Source organism: Rhinolophus sinicus, chromosome 8 (genome assembly GCF_057876585.1).
Source record: "Rhinolophus sinicus isolate RSI-liver-muscle chromosome 8, RSI-T2T, whole genome shotgun sequence".
NCBI lineage: Eukaryota > Metazoa > Chordata > Mammalia > Chiroptera > Rhinolophidae > Rhinolophus > Rhinolophus sinicus.
In genome coordinates, this window is record NC_142508.1 from 35151051 (window position 1) to 35174670 (window position 23620).

The 23620-nt window shown below is 42.2% G+C and overlaps 1 protein-coding gene across 5 annotated transcripts; it reads left to right on the plus strand.

The window, feature by feature from the left end:
- The first annotated feature begins 161 nt into the window (after window positions 1–161).
- VSTM1 (V-set and transmembrane domain containing 1) lies at window positions 162–20043 on the plus strand. Of its 5 annotated transcripts, XM_074315956.2 has the most exons (10): window positions 162–234; window positions 5197–5407; window positions 6709–6745; window positions 6831–6993; window positions 10325–10363; window positions 14960–15052; window positions 15381–15408; window positions 15654–15691; window positions 15798–15829; window positions 18147–20043. In XM_074315956.2, the coding sequence occupies exons 2-10, from the start codon at window positions 5220–5222 to the stop codon at window positions 18264–18266; spliced, it is 738 nt and encodes a 245-aa protein (XP_074172057.1). In that variant the 5' UTR covers window positions 162–234; window positions 5197–5219; the 3' UTR covers window positions 18267–20043. The 5 variants fall into 5 exon arrangements, with proteins under 5 accessions (XP_074172057.1, XP_074172059.1, XP_019571442.1 ...); XM_019715883.3 differs by lacking the exon at window positions 162–234 and adding an exon at window positions 6538–6573 and having other exon boundaries at window positions 5241–5407; window positions 6709–6993; XM_074315958.2 differs by lacking the exons at window positions 162–234; window positions 14960–15052 and having other exon boundaries at window positions 3425–5407.
- Window positions 20044–23620: the final 3577 nt, after the last annotated feature.

Consider the following 23620-nt stretch of genomic DNA (forward strand, 5'->3'; position numbering starts at 1 on the left):
AGGTGCACAGATGGAGTGCACAAAAGATTCCAGAAGACGCACACTGCTTGCACACTCAGCGTACTGCTCACGCCCCCAGAAGGTCTGGCACCAAGTCCGGAATGAGTTAGAGATGGGAAGTGTGCGTGGATTGCGGCGTACGTGGGGGGTAGCGTGCGTGGGGCTCGTGGGAATGGCACCCATGGGGAGCCTGCGCTGGAGTGCGCCGGCTGTAGACTGAAAAGTATCAACGAGGTATTTCACACCGAAAAGGATTTATGGGGGCGGAGGGAAGGGCTACAACCCAGCACCTGCAGACTTGGCAAGCCACATGCACATTCTGGCCAGCGTGCCAAGATGAAGGGATAGTTAAGGAAGGGAAAAAGGAAGTTAGAACCATACAGCTTTATTATAAAAGAAGGTAGAACCATAGATTTTTTTTTTTTCCTGTAGGGTCCTCACATGAACTTCTGTTAGTCCTAGCTCCTTCCGTAGATCCTCCCACCTGATTACGTCTCCTTAAAGTACCAGTTAGTCTTTATCAAGACGGAGCACAGATTCCAGAAGATGCACGCTGCGCGCGCTCCAGACTCGGATACTGCTCATGCTCCCACAGTGTCTGGCCGTTAGGTCCCCTGAGCGAGCAAGGGGTGTGGTGCGCGTGGGGTGAGGCCAGCGTGCGTAGGGGGTGGTGCGCGTGGGGGTTGGCTGCGTGGGGACGGCGTGCTTGGGGGATGGCACGCGCGAGGTGCGTGCGCTGCGGTGCGCAGAAGGAGCGCACAGAATACTCCACAAGGCGCGCGCTGCAAGCACACTTCGGACCGGCGTATTGCGCATGTCCCGGATCCCTGGCCGCCGGATCCAGGGCGCTCGCGAGGGGGTCGGCGCGCGCTACGGGAGTGCATGTGTGGGGGCAGCGCGCGTGGCTTGCGCGCGCGGAATGGGGCAGGCGTCTTAGTAATCTCTGCTGGTACGTGGGAGGTGGTGCTTTCTTCTTTTGCTGCCCAGACATGGCGAAAGTGCACTGTCTGTCCAAGCGAATGTCCTGCTGCTCGTTAAAGTCCCCCGTACCTCCCCTGCCAGACACTCCAATATCTTACGTGGTTGGAGCCTTGTTCTGTGGAAAAAGCAAAGCAAAACAGTTCCTCCCATCCTCCATCAGGGCCAGACCTGCACAGGCTGCTGGGATTTATAGCACCCCACCAACCTCCACGCCTCCCACTCCCTCACTCCCGGCCTGCCTACGTGTTGGTCATCCTCTGGCACTTAATAGGGTTGAAAGCACTTGAGAGTAATGCTTGCTTTGCATCAAACCTGGGTCCATGTTATTGAGTGCCTACTGTGTGCGGAACACCTTCCTGGGATTGGTGGAGGGTAGATGAGCTCATGCCCTGGTCCTTTAGCTTAAGCAGAAAGACAAACTTGCAAGGTAGCATGAAATGAACTGAAGTTAGTGCTATTGGAGGTCACAGAAGGGCCAGAATCAGAAAAACTTCATGGAAGATGTGGGGTTTGAATCAAGATGTGAAATGTGGAATGCTCTAGATAAGGGGAAGTTGTCAAAATCAAAGATGGAAGTGGCGGGCAGTAAAAGGAAGAGTTTGGCAATAGTTGCAGTTGATGTTGGAGTGTGGAGAGCCAGGCTTAGGTGGAAGTGGACACACGAGGGTCTTTTGGCCTCTCTTTCAGAAAGTGAACAAGAGCCAAGTCACCTGATACAGATAGATCTAGACAGAAATCAACTGATCTGAACAATATGGAGAACACGTGTGCACTCGCAAGCACTCCTGTTGCAGTTAGGACTGATTCTTTGTGATTTCAAATCTTAATAGAAATCAGAACTCACTTTCCACTGGTGGTAGCATAATTCCTGAGAAACTGCACTTAAATAAAAATCAGTTGCAGCACAGGTTGTGGTTGAATCAGAAGGCAATGAGCCTCTATGAGCGTCTAACAATGTCTTTTACAGGCATGGAGAGGCCCAGAGTTGGAGCTATTCTCCACTTACTCTGTCTTCTGTTCCAATCTTAATCCCTCCAATAATTTCAGTCCAGTCTGGGGCACTTGATCCATTTAGCCTCCAGGAGAATGTATCTCATCCTGGTTTCTCCCTCAGCTGTTCATTGCCTCTGCTGGTGTATTGTGTATTTGAGGAGCTGGCATCTACTTTGAGATGTAAGATGTTTCAACCCTTGTAATACTGGGTTTCTGTCCTACCCCTCACAACCACAGGCATGGGACCTAATAATTCTATAAATTTGATGTATAATGTCAATGAAAAAGCATCCAGCCTAAGAGAAACCTTATAAGAGTTTATTTGAGCCAAACTGACGACAATTGCCGGGAAGCAAAGTCTCAGTGGATTGAGAAAATGCTCCAGAAAATCGCTGTTCTGCAACTTATTTTATACATTAGAATCAAAGGAGGAGGGTTACATGAAATCTATTGGCTGTAGATTAAGGGGGTGGGAGAAAGCAAAGCGGGGAAATCTCTGGGATTGGATAAAAGGTAAAATGGAGAGACACTTTTTTTACATTGGTGGGTACAGGATAGTTGATAGCATTTTACAGCACGTAGAGATATTAGGTTGGTGCAAAAGTAATCGCAGTTTTTGCAGTTATCTTTAATCTTTTAAACTGCAATTATTTTTGCACCAATTTAGTAATATTTGGGAAACAAGGTAACAGTGAAGGACTTTGTAGTTTCATGCTCTGGTGTGGTGGGTTGTGCCCCCTGGGGGGTCCGGAAAAAGGGATTACTCTGACATTCCAAGGGTATGTTATCTTAGATGCAAAAAGACAACAGATAAGCTCACTTAAGGTAAAGACTGACCTTTGTCAAGGAAGCTAAAGGCCAAGCATGTGACTTCCTGCCATGGCACACCTTAGTTAGGAATTTTTATGTCCACGCCATCCTATGTGGTTATTTTCAGTCTCCTGAGCTTCTCAGGTTTAATATGTGGCCCCTTTTCCATCCACATTATTATAATGTAATTGCACCTGTGTTGCGGAAAAAAACGGTGAGGACCGAGAGACACAAACGGCACCCAGAGGGCAAGGAGAACTCAGCTTTATTACACTAGCGGGCTCAGTGGGATATTTCCCAAAGAACTGAGCACTGACTGGGGTCAGGGGCTTTGCTTTATAGGATCAGGCCTCCGGGTTGTGGGGGGAATCTGGCCAGGGTGCCAGGGAGATCCGTCCCTAGCAGCTGTGATGCCTCAACTTTGTTTTGACAGGGAGGCCTCTAACTATGGTGCCTGCAGGAGTCATCTCTGATAAGGTATGGGAGGAGGAGGGGGATGGAGCTCTGAGCTGGAGGGCCTGCAGGAGACAGCTTCGATAAGGAGGGAGGTGGAAGGGGGGACAGAGCTCTTAGGGGGAGCTTGCCGGAGATAGCTCCAATAAGGGGGAGATTGAGCTCTCGGGGGGTGGGGGTGGGGGCCTGCAGGAAAAACCGTCTCAACACCTGCACATTATTTCAGTGACCTCACGGTTAAAGGAGACCAGAACCACAGATTAGATTAGTTGTTTGAAGGAGGCCTAATTCTTTCCTGAGGCACAGCCTGATATTGGCAGATGAAGTTACATAATGAACACTATTGATTTTTTGCATGGCCAGCTACTAATATCCCATATATTCTGGTAAGACTATCTTGAGTGGGACATTGGCCAACTATTTCTCAGCCACTCTCTGTGGCTAAATGGGACTGACCCAGCTTCCTAGCGCCTGGTGTGCACATGTTCCCCCAAAAGGCCAATCAGTGTAACCCATCATCCTGGCTATGTCTGTGGATTTAGGAATGGGCATGTGAACCAAGATCAAGCAATGTGAGTCTGTCCCAGGACTTTTGTTTCATGTGTCAGTGTAAGTACACTATTTCAGCCTAAAGATGCTGATGGGTATCTTTCTAGCATATAAAGAGAACCAACCTGAGAACAAAGTCTATACAGTAGAAAGTGGCACCTTGACTCAGAGGACGACAGATTCCCAGTGCCATAACTGGGTCCACCCATGCTTGAACCCATTACAACCCTAGTGTTTTCAGTTATGTGAGGCAGTCATTAGTCATCAGAAGTCTTAACTGATTTATGTAAATAGTAATAGAAACAGAGCTATTTTAAAATGGAGTCAGAGCTGCGATCCAGAGGAACTGCCTTGCATGTCTTAGCCCTCAAACCTTTGGAATGTTAAAACAGGGCAAAATAACCTTTGGATTGAGCTTAAGCAAACTTGTGTCCCAAATAACTATTAATATTTTCAAAGATAACAAGAAAACAGTTATTATGACTACTGGACTAATGACTACACTGAAAACTAAGAATATTGTTTAGAATTAGTATCACTGTGTTAGCTTATCTGCACCTATAGTAATGCCCTCCTTGTATTGATGCAGTTTTTCCCCTTCCCTTTCTCATAAATACCCACTGCCTTTGTCTCCTAATCAGAACACTATTTGAGCTTCTGTCTGAGTCAGTGCATCCTAAATAGATCAATAGCTATTCTTATTGATCTTAAATAAATGCTTATTGCCTCTCACTTTGAAAGGCTCTTTTATTTTGAGGTCAACACTTAGAAAGAAGCAAGTAGCATGAAAGATGAATGTATATTGTACTTCTAGAGAGGAACTACTTCCTTAGTTTACCAATGTTTCTTCCTTAGCTCCTTAGAAAATGGGCTTATGCTCTTCCCATTTGGAGACAACTGCATGGGAGCTTTCAAATGTCCCTTGATTATTTTCTTTTCTGTAAGGAAAAGCACATTAGAAATCTGACTGTGGTGTGACCTGTTTGTCACAGTTTACTAGGGGACAAATTTACTCAGCCTCAAAGATAGACACAGTCATTTCTGTTTTCTTGTTGACCTACCTGCTCTCAAGAGCAGTGAGTATCCAGCTCTTTCAGAGATCCCAGCATTTGAAATGTTACTATGTCTTGACCAGCCATTGTATTGCACCAATACCAATTCTCTGCTTTCAATAATGTACAATAGTTATATTACCACTGGGGAAGCTGGCTGATGGATACGTGTGGGAACTCCATATATTCTTTTTTATGACTCTAAAACTATTTCCAAAAAAATATTTTTTAAAGAAAATGTCTTGGGCAGGACTTCAGATGAGATGAGACGGGTCTTGGAGTGGGCGGAGCTGTAGCCCCACAAACCGGATTTTGGGGGAAGGTGTTGTCATTGATGGCTTTTGGTTTCCTGAGTCAGTTGCAAGAAGGAAACTACACCAGATGGTGTGGAGAACCAGAGTGTCAGGGCCAAACGTCTCCCCACACATCCTTGGGACAAAGTGGGCAGTTGGAGAGCTGAGATCACCCCGGTCTCCCTTCTTCCTTCGAACTGTGAAACTGAAGACAGACTCTTGGTCCGTGTGGAAGGGACGCTATGGTCATAGGATTCCTGTTTCTGCTTTGCCTCGGTGAGTCTCCAGAACTGGGAGGGATGGGTTTGGATGGGTGAGAAATTTCACAGTGGAGTGGGGGTTAATGTGGGAAACATGGCAAGAACAGCAGTGACGACTTCTGAGTATTGGACACAGGCCACCTGTCACAGTTTTATAGGCTGTGATATGGTCATGCCTTCATTCTGATGCTCGCACAAAAGAGAGAAGGAATGCAAGGTGCAGAGATGTGTAGTAACACCGTCTGTTTACTCAGCTGACATGCAGTGCTCGGATGGGAACGCCAGCTCTGTATCCTCTAAACAGCACAGTCGTGCTCTGACTGTTCCATTGGTATATAGGAGGGCAGAGTCTACAGGGTGTGAAATGCTGTGGGTTGGGTACAAACACAACAGGAATACACGTGAATACAGAGTAGAACCATACCTGGGGATGACAGATAAGAAGAAAAATTTCTGACCATCCCTATCCTCAGCCTGATTTTAACCGTGCTCAACTTGAACATAATGTAATTAAACAGACAGCCTGTTAAAAGGATGACCTAGATTATAATGTTGGCTTGGTCTCATGGGATCTCTTGACTGAACCAGCAGCCCCACCTCACAAAGCCCCAGGTCCTCCTTCGTGAGTGGGGCTTGTGGAGGGGATATCAGGACTTGTCCTCTGCCCCAGTTCCTTCCTCCTCCTTCTGAGTACAGCCCTCCCCAAAGTTCACATTTGAACTTTAGAGGTGGCAGTTGTCACCATACCCCAGACCTCCAGCTGCAGGGCAGAATATGCTGGGCAGACAGAGACTGGCCATCTTCCCCATATTTATTTCCTGTGCCACAAACTCCGTTTGAATGATGGAGGAAACCCCCATACTGCACAGTAAAATAACAATTGCATGAAATGGTAAGGACAAACACTGCAAACCCAGAAAATAGGAGGGGAAAATATAGGTAAATGTTCAATGAGTACTAGAAGGCAAATGGACTAATCATGAAAGCTTTAGTGCAATAAATCCGAAAATAAAAAGTGAAAAATAAACCCGGGGAACACCTGCAAGGAATAGAGCAGATCGTGAACAAATTAGCTGTCCGTCCTCTGCCTGATTTGTACTCAAAGACAAGCACATCATTCATCTCTCATGAGCGTTTCTCTTCCAGGACTGTGTCTGGACTATGAGCATGAGCAAAAGAACGGTGAGTTGCCTCCCGCGTAAACTGTTTGTTCCTGCATCGCAAGTTTCATGACTTTTCCCTTTAATCTTCAGAATTCTAGGAGTGAGTTTGTGGTCATCAAGATGAAGAGTCAAACTAACTCTGAATTCTTTCCAGAGAAACTTCCCAGACCGTCCCTCAGCGCCTTGCCCAGGTCAGTGGTTGAACGCAGTAGTAACGTGACCCTGAAGTGCCAATGTCACGTCCAGAATGTGACGTTCATGCTGGGAAAGTTGCAGGATTCTGGGTACAAGAAGGAGCAGAGCTCAGCAGGGCACGATGCTGAATTCCTCCTCACGAACCTGGAGCCTAAGAACGCTGGAACTTACTTTTGTGCCTACAAGATAACAGGTTCCCACGAGTGGTCAGAGAAGAGTGAACACCTACAACTGGTGGTCACAGGTGAGTAGGGCAGCCTCAGGTCTGTTCCTTGGTACACCTTTTCCTGTGTTGGTATCTGGTAGGGGAGGAAGGAATCCAGGAAACAAAATACAGATGCAATATATTGAGTGTAGGGAAATGGGAACTGAGTGTGAGGGCAAGACTCTCATCAGGGATTCTGAGTGGGTCTCGATGATGTGGACGTGGGGCAGTGTTTTAGAATAGAGGTATTAGTAGGAAATTTGAGGTACAGTAAGGCCAAGGGATTAAGAAACAATTGTCATTGAAGAAATAGTTTGGTACCATTTAGGGGCATGCCATGCCATGCGGGGTCATATGAAGCAGCACCAGGGTCAGTCAGAACGCAAAGGGAGGGAGAGGACTCTGAGGAAGAGCCTTTATAGTGGTTTTTCTGGGAAGCAACAGGCATAAGGTTGGGGTATAGAGGCTGTCCCTGGTTGTCTGGGACCTGGCCCTGGGGTGATTAGGGCAGGGGAATAGTGGCCCAGAGTGTGAGAGCCCAGTGAAGGAGGTTGTTGGGAGTGTATGCTCTGGGTTGGTTGGTTTGCATATGAAAAGTACACTTGAAGGAGAGTTGTTTCCTATCTCTAGGAATTGGATAACCCTGGCAGAGGAATCCTTCCAGGGTCAGCAAGGTCCCAAGATGTCAAAGCATCAAATGCAGAAAATAAAAGATATAGTTGATACAGAGACATAGGTGAGAACGTGCCCAGGCACAGTGGAAAACAGGAAGCCCTGGTCCTTCTCTTCACCTCCATTGGCCTGTCCTTTTCAGGATCACTCCTAACACCTTCCCTGTCAGTCAGTGTAGACCCAGAGATGACTCTAGGTCACAGTGTGACACTCCGATGTGTCTAATTCCATGCAACAGAACTGAATATATCATTATTGCTTTGCTGAAAACAGGGATCCCAAAACCACTACAAGTCAAGAAAGTAAGAAAAAAACAAACTGATCATCATGGTGGCATAAGACATCCTTGTTCTGTCCCTGCCCTTTCAACAACAAAAACTCAGCATCTATCCGCAAACAAAAGTGCATCTGTGGGAGTTGTGGTATCCAGCACCATATGCCAAGAGACCTGGGAGGAGTCTTGCCCACCTGTGCATTGGGTAATAGGCAGACAGACCTCAGTACTGGCTGAGATCAGCGGGAGACTGTGAACTGGTTCCAGCCCCTCTTGGTTGTGGTCTGGGAGCCCCTGGAGAACATGGACTTCAGCAATCACCTGTGAATGAGAGAGCCTTTGTGTAAGTCTACAAAGCAAGACTGAGTCATAAAGAAATGGAAAATATGAACAGACCAATAATGGGTAAGGAGCTTGAATCAGTAATCAAAAATCTCCCAACAATAACAACAAAGTCCCATAATAAAAAATCTGCTCCCCCCCCCCCAACCCCCAGAAAAAGTCTAGGACCAGATGGCTTCCCTGGTGAATCCTACCAAACATTTAAAGAAATAACACCAATCCTTCTCAAACTCTTCCAAAAAAGTTGAAGCTAGAGGGGGTACTCCCATGCTCATTTTACCCTAATACCAGAGACAGATAAGGCCATTACAAGAAAACTACAGACCAATATCCCTAATGAATATAGAAGCAAAATTTCTCAAATGTTAGCAAACTGGATTCACCAGCACATTAAAAGGATCAAATACCATGATCAAGTGGGATTTATCTCTGGGGTGCAAGGATGGTTCAACATACATAAATCAATAAATGTAATACACTACATTGATAGAATGAAGGATAAAAACTATGTGATCAACTCAGTAGATGCAGAAAAAGCATTGGACAAAATACAATATCTTTTTAAGATAAAAACTCTCAACAAAGTGGGGATAGAGGGAATATACCTCAACAACAGCAAGGCCATTTATGACAAACCCATACATAATATCATATTCAATGGTGAAATCTATTCTTCTAAGATCAGGTGGTCACTCTCACTGCTGCTGTTCAACATCGTACTGGAAATCCTCGCCAGAGCAATCGGGCAAGACAAAGAAATAAAAGGCATTCGAATTGGAAAGGAAGAAGTAAAAGTGTCTTTTATTTGAGGATAATATGATCTTAAATATAGGAAATCCTAAGGACGCAACCAAAAAAACTGTTAGAACTAATCAACATATTTAGTAAAGTTGCAAGATATATAATCAATATACACTAATCAGTCTTGTTTCTATTCAATAACAAATATCTGAAAAAGAAATAAAATAATCCCATTAAAAATAGCACCAAAAACAATAAAATACTTAGAAATAAATTTAACCAAGTAGGTGAAATATCTGTACAGTGAAAACTACAAGACTCTGATGAAAGAAATTGAAGAAGACACAAACAAATGAAAAGTTATCCCATGTTCATGGATCAGAAGAATTAATATTGTTTAAATGTCCACATTACCCAAAGCCATCTATAGATTCCATGCAATCTCCATCAAAATTCTAATGGCATTTTTCACAGAAACTAAGAAACAATTCTAAAATTTGTAGCATAGACAAAAGACCATAAATAGCAAGAGCAATCCTGAGAAAGAAGAACAAAGCTGGAGGCATCATACTTACTGATTTCAAAGTATACTACAAAGCTTTAGTAATCAAAAGAGTATGGCACTGGCATAAAAATAGATACATAGGGCAATGGAACAGAACAGAGAGCCCAGAAATAAACCCTCGTACATATGATCAACTAATATTTGACAAAGGAGCCAAGAATTCTCGTTGGGGAAAGGATAGTCTCTTCAAGAAATGATGATGGGAAAACTGATATCCACATGCTTAAGAATGAAATTCCTATCTTAATCACTCACAACAATTAACTTGAAATGGATTAAAGACCTGAACATAAGACCCCAAACCATAAAACTCCTAGAAGAAGACATACGGGAAAATTCCCTTGACATTGGTCTTAGCCATATATATATACGGCACCAAAAGCACAAGGAGCAAAGCAAAAATAAATAATAAGTGGGACACATCAAACTAAGAAACTCCTGCACAGCAAAAGAAACAATCAACAAAATGAAAAAGCAACCTACTAAATGGGAGAAAATATTTGCAAAATGGTGGTGCTCTTTCCTGGGAGAGGGAAGATTGGCAAGGAATAGGATTGGAATGGGGGGAATTAGTTGTGTCATTCATAAATATTTTTGTTAATAAAAATAATATCAAACTCCAGGAGTATTAAGAAGAGTAATCTAGTGTTCTAACCTTGTTTGGGGACCTAGTGAGCACCAAGAGAATGGAGAAGACATTCTCTTTTCTGCTACCCAGAGTCCATAAGTAGAACGTATAATCGTTGTGATTACTTTTTTTGCATCTTATTTTCTAGATGGCCATGATGGACCTGGAGCTTCCTCAATAAAAACAGGTAAGATAATTAGAGAGAGGTGTTTTTTCCAGTTTTATCCACGTCATGAGGCAGGGGATCCCCCTTTGATTGAAAGGAACAAGGAGAATCTTAATGCCCATTTTCTTAATGTGATTGGGGAAACTAATGCCCTTTTGGGAAAGATGACCTCTGAACCACTCCCAGGTTCTTAAAAACCTGGTGAGTAAAACAGCACGAGGTGCATTGTTTGCCATTTTACATAATGAAAACTTACGGTGGTGGTTTGTGAAGTTTGTGGGTGAGCTTATGTGACTGGTTTGGGAACTGGGATGGGGACCTGTGAAGTTCGGGGTACTTTGGGAATATGTATTATTGAGTTGTTGTTAAAACTTTAAAGTTCTCAAAAATAGGTGAATATAAAATTCTTTTTCTCTGATGTTGCTTTTCCGCGAAGAATTGACTAAGATTCTGTCCTCCGAGATTCTCATAAAAATTAGGCGTTTGGTAGCTTTAGACGGAAACAGGAACTCATCTGGACTTCAGTGACACCTAGACACTTACTCACGCTTTTTAGCAACTCATCACCTCTCTGCAATCTACACCAAAGGGCCAATATTGTTAAAGGCTGTCATTAGAGCCTGCTATAATCCATCTTTTCAAAAAAGATATTCTCCAAAGTGTCTTTGCGAAATAAGTATTAATATTAGTCGTTGAAATGTGTTTGATATTAAGAGGCTTGGGACGTGACTGCTACTCCAGCTGTATGAGCATAGCTCACACTAGCGTGTTTTCTTCGAGAGACCTGAAATCTGATAGTCGAGGAGCACAGACATGTCAGAAATGAGGTGGGAAGTCTAGCAGTGTGTGAGAGGGAAGAAGAAGCAAAGCTTTCATATTTTTAGCTCTTGTGTAATTTATTTCCTTTCTTTTTTATTGATATATAATTCATATTCCATTAACCGCACCATTTTAGAGTGTATAATTCAGTGGAATTTAGTGTATTCGCAAGGTTGTGTGACCATCACCACTCTATAAGTCCCCCTTTACCCACTAAGCTGTCACTCCCTCTGCCCCTCTCTCCCACCACAGCCTGCCAACTATTAATCTGCTTTCTGACTGCATGGTTTTGTCTAGTCTGGACGTTTCCTATAAATGGATTCACACAATATGTGGTCTTTTGAGACTGGCTTCTTTCTCTTAGCATAATGTTTTCAGGGTTCATCCAGGTTGTAGAGTGTGTTGGTGCTTCATTTTTTTAATGACTGAATAATATTCCATTGTATGGATAGACCACCTTTGGTTCCTCCATTCATCAGTTGATGGACATTTGGGTTGCTGTTACCTTTTGACTATTGCATTTAATGCTGCTACAAACATGGGTGTACAAGTGTCTGAGTCCCTGCTTTCAATTCGGTGTCTACCTATGGGTAGAATTGTTGGGACATATGGTAACTCTATGTTTAACTTCTGGAGGAACTGCCAGACTGTTTTCCAATGTGACTGCACCATTTTACCTTCCCGGCAGTCATATATGTGGGTTCCAATATCTCCACCTTCTTGCCTACACTTGTTAATTTCCTTTTACTTTATTATAGCCATCATAGTGGGTGTGTATATCATTTCTTAAAATGTACTTTCTGAGTTCACATTTATACCACCACAATTCTCAACAGAATGACAAACGTTTAAGCACAGATATGCTGCCCCCAGCCTCTATATGTATGCCTCGGAGCTGCCAGAAAGGGAACCTATACTCCAGTTCTATGCAGACTGATGGTGAATTTCATCACCTAACTTTGACACAAGGCCAGGCTTTCTTTCTGGTGCCTGTGTCAAGCTGTATCCATTTCTCAGTCGATTCCTCCAGACCAATATCATAGACCCTTTGTCATTTATTTTGGCAACTTGTAAATAGAGATGTGAAATTTGACCAGGATATGTGGACATCTCAGGGTGAACCCAGTTCAATGGATTGTGAGGCCATAGGAAGAGGACCATTTTGCAATAATTTACTTCTCATTTCTAGCGAAGTGCTATGTGAGAGAACTGCAGGTTGGACAAGGGGAGAACTGAAAGGTTAAGAAAGGGCTGATGTTTCTGTGCTTTCTCCAGGGGCCCTGCTAGTCCAGGAACAGCTATTTCTGCCGTCTTTTTATACGTCCATAGAGATACACTTACAGAATTCTTGCTTTGGAGGGTCTCTTTGATTCAGTGCCAACAAAAGCAGACTCTTAAGCATTAGTGCAAAAGTGACATTGAAGGGGAGTAGAGAACAAGGATTTTGAGGCAAAGAGACTAAACAACAATGGGATATTCCACCTCAGCTGGTGTCTTTTGCTCAATCCTGCAGGAAAGTGCAGGACACAGAGAAGGTTCCCAGTGTGGGGTGGGGGAGCTGAGGAGCTAGGGCATTCGCTTTCCGACAAATAAGTCATTGGTGACCCTGAGGCACATAAATTCCAAGGCATTTGGGATCCTTCCAGATGCAAGTGTTCACATAGGAAAGGGAGAGAAGCCAAGATCTAGAGTACATAAAAATGGCAAAGGGACCTGGGGGAGCATGGGTGCAGAGGAAATGACAGCATCTGTTACAGAGGGAGGTGGGTGTGGGTGGACTGTTGGGGGAGAAAACCACAGTTTTTTCACCGGAGTCTCATTATCTGATGCAATGAGTCAGATTTTAGACTGGGTGCCTTAGAGCCAGTACTTTTCATCATTACCTACCTCTTCAAATTAGGTATTCTTTCCTCCCTTCTTCCCTTCCTCCCGCCCCACCCCAGCTTTATTGAGGTATGTATAACTGACAAATAAAATGGTACGGTATATAAAGTGTACAATGTGTTGATCTGATAAACGTACACATTGTGAAAGGACACCCCCCATTGAGATAATGAGCACATCCCTCAACTTCCCTCACATATTTACCTTTTTTGGGGGGCAGGGCAGGGTAAGAATGCTTAAGCTCTACTCCCTTAGTAAATTTTAAGTATACAATACAGTATTATCAACTATAGTCACCGTGCTTGTACATTGCATCCTCAGACCTTATAACATCTTGTAACTGAAAGTTTATACCTTTTTACCAACATCTCCCTATTTCCCCCACCCCTCAGCTCCTGGTAACCACCATTCCACTCCCTGTTTCTATATTATTATTATTATTAATTATTTAGATTCCACATATAAGTGATACCATGCAGTATGTGTCTATGGCTTATTTTGCTTAGCATACTGCCCTCAAGGTCCATCCATGTTGCAAATGGCAGGCTGTCCTTCTTTCTCATGACTGAATAACACTTTGGGGTGTGTGTGAGTGTGTGTGTGTGTGTGTGTAATACGTAAAACATGATTCTTGAGCTGGGTGAGAGTTTGGACTTTCATTCACCTGTTATTGGACTTCTCATCACCTCTGTAGCATTACAGTTAGTTGGGTACATGTTATCTCACCAGATTATCAGTTGCCTGGAAGAGGTTCAGAATATCATGTATTTTGAATTTTGACACCCAGTGGCCAGCCCAGCACTACCTTCACCCTGTGGCAGACTGGCCTAAAGGCTTAGACACACCAGGATCCAAGGCCATCCTGCCCATGGGAGCTTGGGGAATTCAGTTGACTTCCTGGTGCTCCCTTTATGGATTAATGAAACGAGGATAGCTAACCTCTCTTGCATGCTCATCGTCAAGATGAGAAAGAACACACGTGCAGACCTAACGTGAGTGGCTCGCAATAAACAATATTACTGTGATGGATGAAACATTTATGGGGAATTTCCCACGTGCCAGGCATCCTCTGTAAGTGCTGACGTTGAATGGGGAAACAGAAACTCAGGGACATTAACAAGCAAATGGCCTAAAGCAATGGGACCCTGCTCTGAAGCTCCATATCTTTCTAAAATTTATTTTCCAATCACAGTTCACATGTTATATTAGTTTCAGGTACACAGCATAGTGATTAGACACTTATATACCTTACAAAGTCATCCCCCTGTTAAGTCTAGTACCTACCTGATACCACACATAGTTATTACAATATTACCGACTATATTCCCTGTGCTGTATTTTTCATCCCTTGACCTTTTTTCGTATCTACCAACTTGTACTTCTTGATCCTTTTCACCTTTTTCACCCTGTGCTCCAACCTCCCTCCCATCTGAAGACCATCAATTTGTTCTCTGTATCTGTGAGTTTGTTTCTGTTTTGTTTGTTCATTTATTTTATTTTTTAGATTCCATATATAAGTGAAGGCATATGGTATTTGTCTTTCTCTGTATGACCCAGCAATTCCACCTCTGGGTATTTATCCCAAGAAACCCAAAACACTAATTCAAAAGACATATGCACCCCTGTGTTCATTGCAGCGCTATTTTCAACAGCCAAGATATGGAAGCAATGGAAGTGATGACTGGATAAAGAAGCTGTGGTACAGTTATACAATGGAATAGTATCCAGCCGTGAAAAAGAATGAAATCTTAGCATTTGTGACAACGTGGATAGATCTAAGAGTATTAGGCTAAGTGAGATAAGGCAGGTCCATGTTTTGAAGCCAGGTTCTGGCTGCTCTTAGCTGTTCCGGTAAACTCCATCAGGGAGTTTCAGGAGCCCAACTGCTTCTCTGATCTGCTCCTCTCCCTCCAGACACCAGAATCATCTTTGTCACCACCTTCAGCTGCCTCATCATCTTTCTCCTCTTCCCCTCTGTCTTCCTCATCTACAGATGCACTCAGCATGGTAAGTTCAGAGGAGCACCAGTTAAAACCGCTGAGAAAGGGGAGTAAAGAGGAGTCTCTCCCTGAAGCTGAAGCTGAATAATACTGAATGTCAACTATAATTTAATATATATATATAGTCACAGGATGTGGAGTACAGCGTAGGGAATAGAGTCAATGGAATTGTAACAGCTGTATATGATGTCAGAGGGGTAGTAGATTGGGGGAGGGGGTTATCACTTTGTGAGGGGTGTAAATGTCTAAATATTACATTGTTTTGTACACCTGAACTAATTTTTTTTTAAAAGGAGTCTCTCATTAGATAAATTTCGCCCTGTATTTTTTTATAGGTTCATCACATGAAGAATCCAACAAGAGGTAGATACACTTGTCAGGTCTCGTGCCCTACTTAACTCACAGTCCATCCTTCAGAGGATGGTGCAGAGACCCCCATTTCTCATGCCCAACCCCATCCTGTTCCCCCTGACACACCCCTTCCCCCAGCCCAGGCTGTGACCTTCCTCCTCTCCCTTGCAAAGTCTTTATTGTCCCTCCAAAATCTTCAGATCTCATACTTGAATGTGTTTCTCTCTCTCATACTTGAATGTGTTTCTCTCTCTCAGAACCAGCCACTCCAAATTTCCCCAGCAAGAGGCTTCAGGTAAGCGATTTAGAAAGAACCCAGGAAAGAATCACTGGATGAAAGATGACAGCCTGACTCCTGCTATCTTGGAACTGAATTTTTTTTCTCTCTGACTCACATGCAGATTTATCCGGGCCAGAAAGAGTATCCCTCTCGGTGAGTTCTCCCCTTTAGAATTCCCCAGGAGCTCACTTACCACCCAGGCTGGTCCTGTCTGCTTCCTGGTTCAGCCCCTACTCTGGTTACATGGATTCCCCAATTCACACTATTAGGAGGCCAATTAACATTGTGTGTAAAAACATGTGTTTGACCGAATTCATAAAAACAGAGAGTAGAATGGTAGTTACCATGGGCTGGAGGGCAGAAGAATTGGAGAGATATTGTTTGTCTACTTGTAACTCGTAGATAAATAAGTCCTGGGGATCCGACACACAGCATAAGGACTATAGCCCACAATACTGTATTGTAAACTTGAAAGTTGCTAAGAGGCTAGCTCTTAATTCTTCTCAACACACACACACACACACACACACCACACACACGATAATTATGTGCCAGTATGAAAGTGGTAGCTAGCTAACACCCAGGCAGTAACCAAATGGCAATATATAAATGTATCAAATCAACAAGTTACACACCTTAAACTTACACAATGTCAATTACATCTTTGAGATGTCAATTACATCTCAAAAAAAAAAAAGTGTGCTTTGAATTACAAAGTAACTGAATCCCAGCTCTCAATGTCTACTATTTACCCTGTTTCCCCCAAAATAAGACTGGTTCTTATATTAAGTTGTGCTCCAAAAGACGCATTAGGGTTTATGTTCAGGGGATGTCATCCTGAAAAATCATGCTAGGGCTTATTTTCCAGTTAGGTTTTATTTTCGGAGAAACACAGTATCACTAGTGTGGTCTGAGACAAATCACGAAATACCCATGATTGGGACCCTTCATTTCCTCCCATATCTAATGAGAATCAAAATCCCCATTTTAAAGGCTTGTGTAAATCTAGCAATGTCTAAACATAAAGGGTTTATTGGAGGTTTCCAGGAAATTTTAAATGACAAATGGACTGCATAAAAGCATCAATTAACAAGTGTTAATGAATTTACATTCATCAATTTTTTACTATTTAAAATACTGCGTATTTGCGATTTAATGTTCATTAGTGTTTCATCTAAGAGCAGTATCAGATAACATTTTTACATTTTCCTCTGGGACACCGGCTCATTGGCTCATTGTTTAAGCCAAAGCAAATAATTAGAGAGTTACCAAAAGGCACAAATAGTTCACTGTTGCATTTAAAATACACTTATGTACATTGTACTCATTTAGATATATGTATTTTTTTAAGTTATGAAAAAACACGGTTCACAGGTTCACAGAAATTGTCAGTTAACAAATCTGCTCAATTTAAAATGTTGGATTAATGGCACCAATTAGCAAATTGTTGATAAAAATAATATTATAATAACAATATGATGTGGTACCTCTATGCAATGGAATAATATTCAACCATAAAAAAGGAAGAACCTAAATGGATGCACTTCAAAAACATTTTGCTAAGTAAAAAAAGCCAGGCTGCCGGATAGCTCAGTTGGTTAGAGCACGGTGCTCTTAACAAGGTTGCCGGTCCAATCCCCAAATGGGCCACTGTGAGCGGCGCCCTCCACAAATAGATTGAAACAACTACATGACTTGGAGCTGATGGGTCCTGGAAAAACACACTAAAATCTAAAAAAAAAAAAGAAAGAAAGAAAGAAAAAGCCAGATACAAAGGACTGTATATAGCGTTGTTCTATTCATATAAAATCTCCAGAAAAGGCAAATCAGTAGTTGCCTATGGCTGGGGTGGGGGGTGGGGCAGATGGGGCCAGAGAGCAAATTGTAACTGCCGACAGGCACAAGGAAATTTTGGGGGGTGATGGATGCTCTTAAAACTCTATTGTGATGGCTGCATCATTCTACAAGTTTACAAAAAGTCATCAAATTGAGATTTTTGAGGGATTTTATGGAAATTTAATGGAAAATTACAATTTATAAATGATATCTCAGTCAAATGGTTTAAAACAATAATATGATATTACAGTACTAGTAGATGTTCTCATAGTATGGTTCTTATTCTCAAAAGCATACATTTCTGATTTTTATTAGCACCAGGTAACACTGGTTGTCAGTATCGTTTTATTAATACTAGAGCAAACCCCTCACCCTCCCAGAACTACAGCCATTCTAGAATGGCCCTGTCGGTGGAACTTTCCTCAGAGCTGGAAACGTCCTACAGCTGCGCTGTCCTATTCCACAGCCACCGCCCCATGTGGCTACTGCACATTTGACATAGATCTGGTGTGACTGAGGACCTGAATTTTTAATTTAATTGTAATTCATTTGAATAGCCGTATGTGGCTCATGGCTACCATATTGGACAGCTCAGCTGCAGATGCCCATGTGTACCCTTCTCTTTTCCCCAAAGACTGAAGATCCCCAGGAAGGGACCTATGCTGATCTAAACACGAAGGCACCATCTGAGGCAGCTTCTGTCCCCGCCGAGGAGCCCCCAGGGTCCTGTGAATGTGCAACGCTGACGGCGTAGGAGGATGGCGGAAGCCACTGGAGGAAGGGCGTCTTCCCTGGGAAGCAGAGTATGGATTAAGACGGCTGAGATGACTAGACATGGAAATCCAGGTCACTCTGTGTCCTCGGTGCAAAATCCGTAATAATATTAACTTTTTCTCTTCTTGCTTCCATTCCTATCAAAAATTACTAGATTGGTCTTCCCAAAATCTGGAGTGTGACTTTAGTATGGTTTGACTTAAAACAGGCTAAGAATGTGTAGTTTATATACACGTGCGCGCGCGTACGAGGTGGAACAATTACATTCGCGGACAATTACTGTGTAAGTGCATGGTGGAAAACTCATGTACTTTACACACACACACACACACACACACACACACACACACACACACACACACACTGTTAGGGAATTCTGGAAGGCACCACATAAATAGAAAACAGTTTCCCCAGAGAAGCTTGTATGGTTTTGTATGGTTGCTGTGGGTGAGACATTCCACAGACACAGGGATTTTGCAAAGGAGCACAAAACATGAGCCACAAAGGTAGACACTCAATTGTGAGCTGACGAAAGCATCCCTATGTAGCATGCACCCTGGTAAGTAGCTAAATATATTTACTTCATTATTCTTTTATGCCTTGCTGGGCAGCCGTCTAATCTCAAATCAAGGCCAGTTTTCTCTCTGACATGAGTGTAAGAGTTTTCTTAGTACCATCCTATTTCTGTTTATATTATTTCTTTATTATTAAAAATCAAAGGACACAATGAAGTCAGACTTAGAGAATATATGTGGATTTTGTCATGTGGTGCCTATAACTTAATTTAGGAGAATACATCATTGTAAGGATTTTTCTGAGTATGGACTTTTTGTGTGACAATGGCACCAAATGACATACATAAAAGAGCTTTGCTTCCAAAGTTATGTCACTCAATCACGTTTGAAAGTCATTGTTAAGTATACAAATGAATGAAAGTGTAAAGATTAGGAATGTATATGTAAATATTCTTAATGCATAAGCGTATGCTGCATAACTTTTCTCTTTTTAAGTTTTTAATTATGAAAGAATTTGATTATAAAGAAAAACACCAAATAATATAAACAGAAATATGCACATTGACCTTATGTTCTAGACATGAATATTTTGCTATGATTTTACTTCTGCCCCAGAGGTAAACATTATATTATTCCTATGTATTTTTTCATACTTTTACTACACAAGTATCTATTAATAGTCAATACGCAGCACTATTTTATGTGTTATTTACATATATATATAGAGTCATACTGTATATTACAATTCTTTTTTTATTGTCCTCAACATTATGCTTTTGAAATTCATCCAGTTGATTTTTGTGGGTCTAACTTATTGTTTACAGTATAGAATTCAGTTGTTGACCTTACCGTGGAATATTACTCACCCATAAAAAGGGATGAGGCACCATTACATGCCACAATATAGATGAACCTTGAAAACATTATTATAATTGAAAGAAGCCAGACACAAAAAGCTGCGTATTGTAGGATTCCATTTACATAAAATGTCCAGAATAGACAGATCCTTAGAGACAGGAAGCAGATTAATGGTTTCTGGCAGGCTGGGGAGGGAAGAAAGGAGAGAAACAGCAAATAGGTCTGGGGTTTCTGTTTGGGGTGATGGAAACGCTGTGGAATTAGATAGTGATGATGGTTGCACAACCTTGTGAATATACTGAAAAACACTGAATTGTGCACTTTGAAGGTGTGGATTTTATGGTATGTGAATTATATCTCAATAAAACTAGTTTTTAAAAAGCACTTGGTAGTACACACAAACCAGTGTTTCTCTTTATTCTTTCCTTGATGTTAGATGTTTGTTTGCCGTGGTGCGTTATCGACAAAATGCTGCAATAAATACCCTGTCCCTGCCTTCTTGTTCACATGTGTGATCTCCCTAGGGTGGATATTTACAAGTAAAATCTGTCTTCTATGAAGTCCACACCTCTCATCCCACTAGGAGAGGCAAACTGATAACTAAGGTGGTTTCACTTATTATATTTCCACCAGGATGCATACAGTTCCAATTCCCCTGCATCCTTGCCAGTTCATAAATGTATTAAATTTTATCATTTTTGCTGATTAAAGTACGTGAACTCATAGCCCATTTTAAGCTGCCTATATCAAGATACCTCACTGTTGCTTTAATTTTCATTTCCTGATTATGGGTGAGGCTTATTGGCCATTCGGGGTTCCTCTTCTGTGAATTGATGGTTTCTATCTACTGATCCTTTTTCTGTTGAATTGTTGGCCTTTTCCTTACTAATTTGAAGGGTGTATTTATACAGTACGCACACCTTTCCTATGTAAACTATAGACTGCACATATCTTGTATTTTCCTTCTTTTTGTATCTTTTAATGTTGGCTACTCAGTAATTCATTGTTTAACTTATCTTTGGAGAGCGTTCTTTGTGTCTTGACTGGCTTTACATGAGAAATCTACTCTCCTGTACATTCTTCTAAATTTTAAATTTTTTAAATTTTGTTTTTCATCTTTAATCCATCTGAAATTAGTTCTTATCTAAGGTGTGAAATGGAGATCTAATGTTTTGGATCATCAGTTGTCCCAGCGTCTTTTATTGAAAGGTGCGTGCTTTTTCATTCAAATTGTCTTCAATTTGGTGAAATATAATCATTTCTATTTCATCTGCACTATTAGAACTTCCATTATTAGAGTAGTTCAGACACTTGGATGGAAATGACCAAAGGGAAAATCTAACTTAAAAGGAATGGAATCATGTAACCAAACTAAGGAAAAGACTGAGCTAGATAACCTCAGACAGCTGCTTCCATGTACTCAAGTGCCATTTAGACTTTCCTTCCCCATTTTCTATCTCTATTTCTATTTCTGTTCTATCATTACTCAAACTAGCACTGCCTATGAGCCTGGGGTGATAATGACAATTCCAGGCTTACAGCCTTGCAGACTTTTAGCCAAAGAGGTAAGGGGGGCTTTTTACTTACTGGATCGATTCAGAAAAAAGATTATTATCGGCTACCTTTAGATGTTAGAAAGCTGAGTCACAAAAGTTATAGGCACAGAGCTAAAAAATCCAGCATTTATCCTGCCTTTCATTTATAACCTGTTCCCCAGGACAACCGAAAATAGTTGGGGAGGCAGTTTCTATTCATACAATTACTACAACTAATACACAAAGAAGAAAACTTCTAGGTCTTATCTTTGGCTAAAGCCTGCCCCCCTTAGGAGTAATAACAGAGAAGGTGTTTTAGTGTCTTTCCACCCAGAAAATGCCCAGAGAAAAAGCAAAAGGGAAATCAAATGGTTAGAATCAAAGGGAATAATTTTCCAAAGTCTTACCATTAACAGTGGCAGAACCGATCTAAAACCCAGGTGCCTGCTGACTCCTAGACCAGAGCTCAGCAAACTTTTTCTGAAAAGGAGCAGAGAGTAACATTTCCAGCTTCTGTAGGCCATAGGGTCTCTGTTGAGACTACTCAACTACGCTTTTGCAGCAGGAAGGCAGCTGTGGCTGTTATGTGAACAAGTAGGTGCAGCTGTGTTCTAATAAACCTTTATTTATTATACAAACACAAGTGGTGGTCCATACTGTGCTTCCCCAAAAATAAGACCTGGCCGGACCTTTTTGGAGCAAAAATTAATATAAGACCCAGTCTTATTTTACTATAATATAAGACCGGGTCGATAACATAATTATAATATATAATATAATACAATTATATATATAATATTATATAATTACATAATATAATATAATATAATACCTGGTTTTATATTAATTTTTGCTCCAAAAGACACATTAGAGCTGATTGTCCAGCTAGGTCTTATTTTTGAGGAAACACGGTAGTTGGCCAACCCGTGTTCTAGAACAGTGATTTTTGAAATCTGAACAAATTACCAGGAGAATTTAATTTAAACTAAGAATATGTGTGCTAGGGTGCACGGGAAGACTTTTTTTGTCCCTTTCTCAGTTCCTGGATCTGTAAAAGTGGCAAACAAACAGGACTGGTTTCTGGGGTCCTTTCTGTCTTTGACCTGCTAAGCCTCTGGGGTCATCCATCCACATCCAAGCACGTAGGATATGGTTTTGCTGGGGGCGGGGGGGCAACATTATCTCTTTGGAAACAGTTCCAGCTGGTTGTACAACTTGGATGGGGCCTGTTTTGTGTGGAGCTTTGCACCCTGTGGTTTTGCTTTTGCAGCCTGAGTCACATCAGAAATTCAGTGAAGGACTCTGGGTTGAGAAGGGGGTACAGGGCGCCAAGAGCAAAGAGACCTCTTGAGTCTTGGGCCCTGGCCTGTCCTGGATTCTCCCACTTTCTTTGTTTCTCTGAGTCTGGAGAGAGGCATGGGACAGAAGGAATCAAACCTGCTGGATCTCAAGACTTCCAGCCTCCAGAATTGGGAGAAAATAAATTTCTGTTTAAGCCGCAGGGTCTGTAGTATTTTGTTTCAGTGGCTGGAACAGATTAATCTAGGGAAGTGGGGAGGGAGCAGGAGGCAAGGCCATGCATAAACCCAGCTCCAAGCCCCCGCATATGCTCCATTGTCCTACCAGAATTCATTAACAAAACACAGATACAAAGATAAATGATTAACAACTTCAAGGTGACAACTGCTGAGCATTAAACCCCAAACACAGGCTCCCCTTCTGAATGCGAGGTCCCATTTGCACTGGATGCACACCCATGAGGCTGATGATGTTAGCATCTCACTTCAGCCCGAAGCTCCCAGGAATGGCACATCTGAGCAGGAATCCACTTGCTCTCCTCTCCTCACCAGCACGAGGTTAACAAGGTCACATTGAGGAGTAGCAAAGTGGGAGTGCACTATCTCTGTCCTCTTGCCACAGAAGTCATTCTCTCTAAAACTTGGGAGCTCTTGGCAACCATCTGTCTGTCTCACCATATGGAGGAAGAAACACGAAGATGACTCAGACAGCATCTGGGAAAGGAGATGGGAGTGATAGTGCCTTCAGCTCCTGTTTTCTTGGTTCTAATTGCTTCCAAAACTCAGCCTCCCTTCGCTCCTTGCAGCTTTCTTGTTCAATCATTCTTGGAACCCTCTGCACCAAAAACAAAAGAAAACAAAACACAAATCCCAAAAAAAGTCCTTTGTGTCTAAGCTACTTTGAGAAGGGATTCTGTTTTGATCCAGAGTCTTGACAAGTATTATTAAAACCGATGACCCTGATAGAAATTGTTCATGGACATCCATTCTAGTACTCATCCTCCTTAAATTACTATAGTGGTCTTTAATTTGAGCGAAGGGATCCCTGACTATTTATTTTCTGAAATCACGAATGCAGTACCGAGTGCCGTCCAGTTTTGTTTTCTTAACTTGTGCCGTCCACATGGG

Coding starts and splice junctions, on each gene's coding strand:
- VSTM1 (XM_074315956.2), top strand. CDS start 5,220: ATGGTGTGGAGAACCAGAGTGTCAGGGCCAAACGTCTCCCCACACATC. Junction 6,994..10,324: donor CCTACAACTGGTGGTCACAG/GTGAGTAGGGCA, acceptor CTTATTTTCTAG/ATGGCCATGATGGACCTGGA. Junction 15,692..15,797: donor TCCCCAGCAAGAGGCTTCAG/GTAAGCGATTTA, acceptor ACTCACATGCAG/ATTTATCCGGGCCAGAAAGA.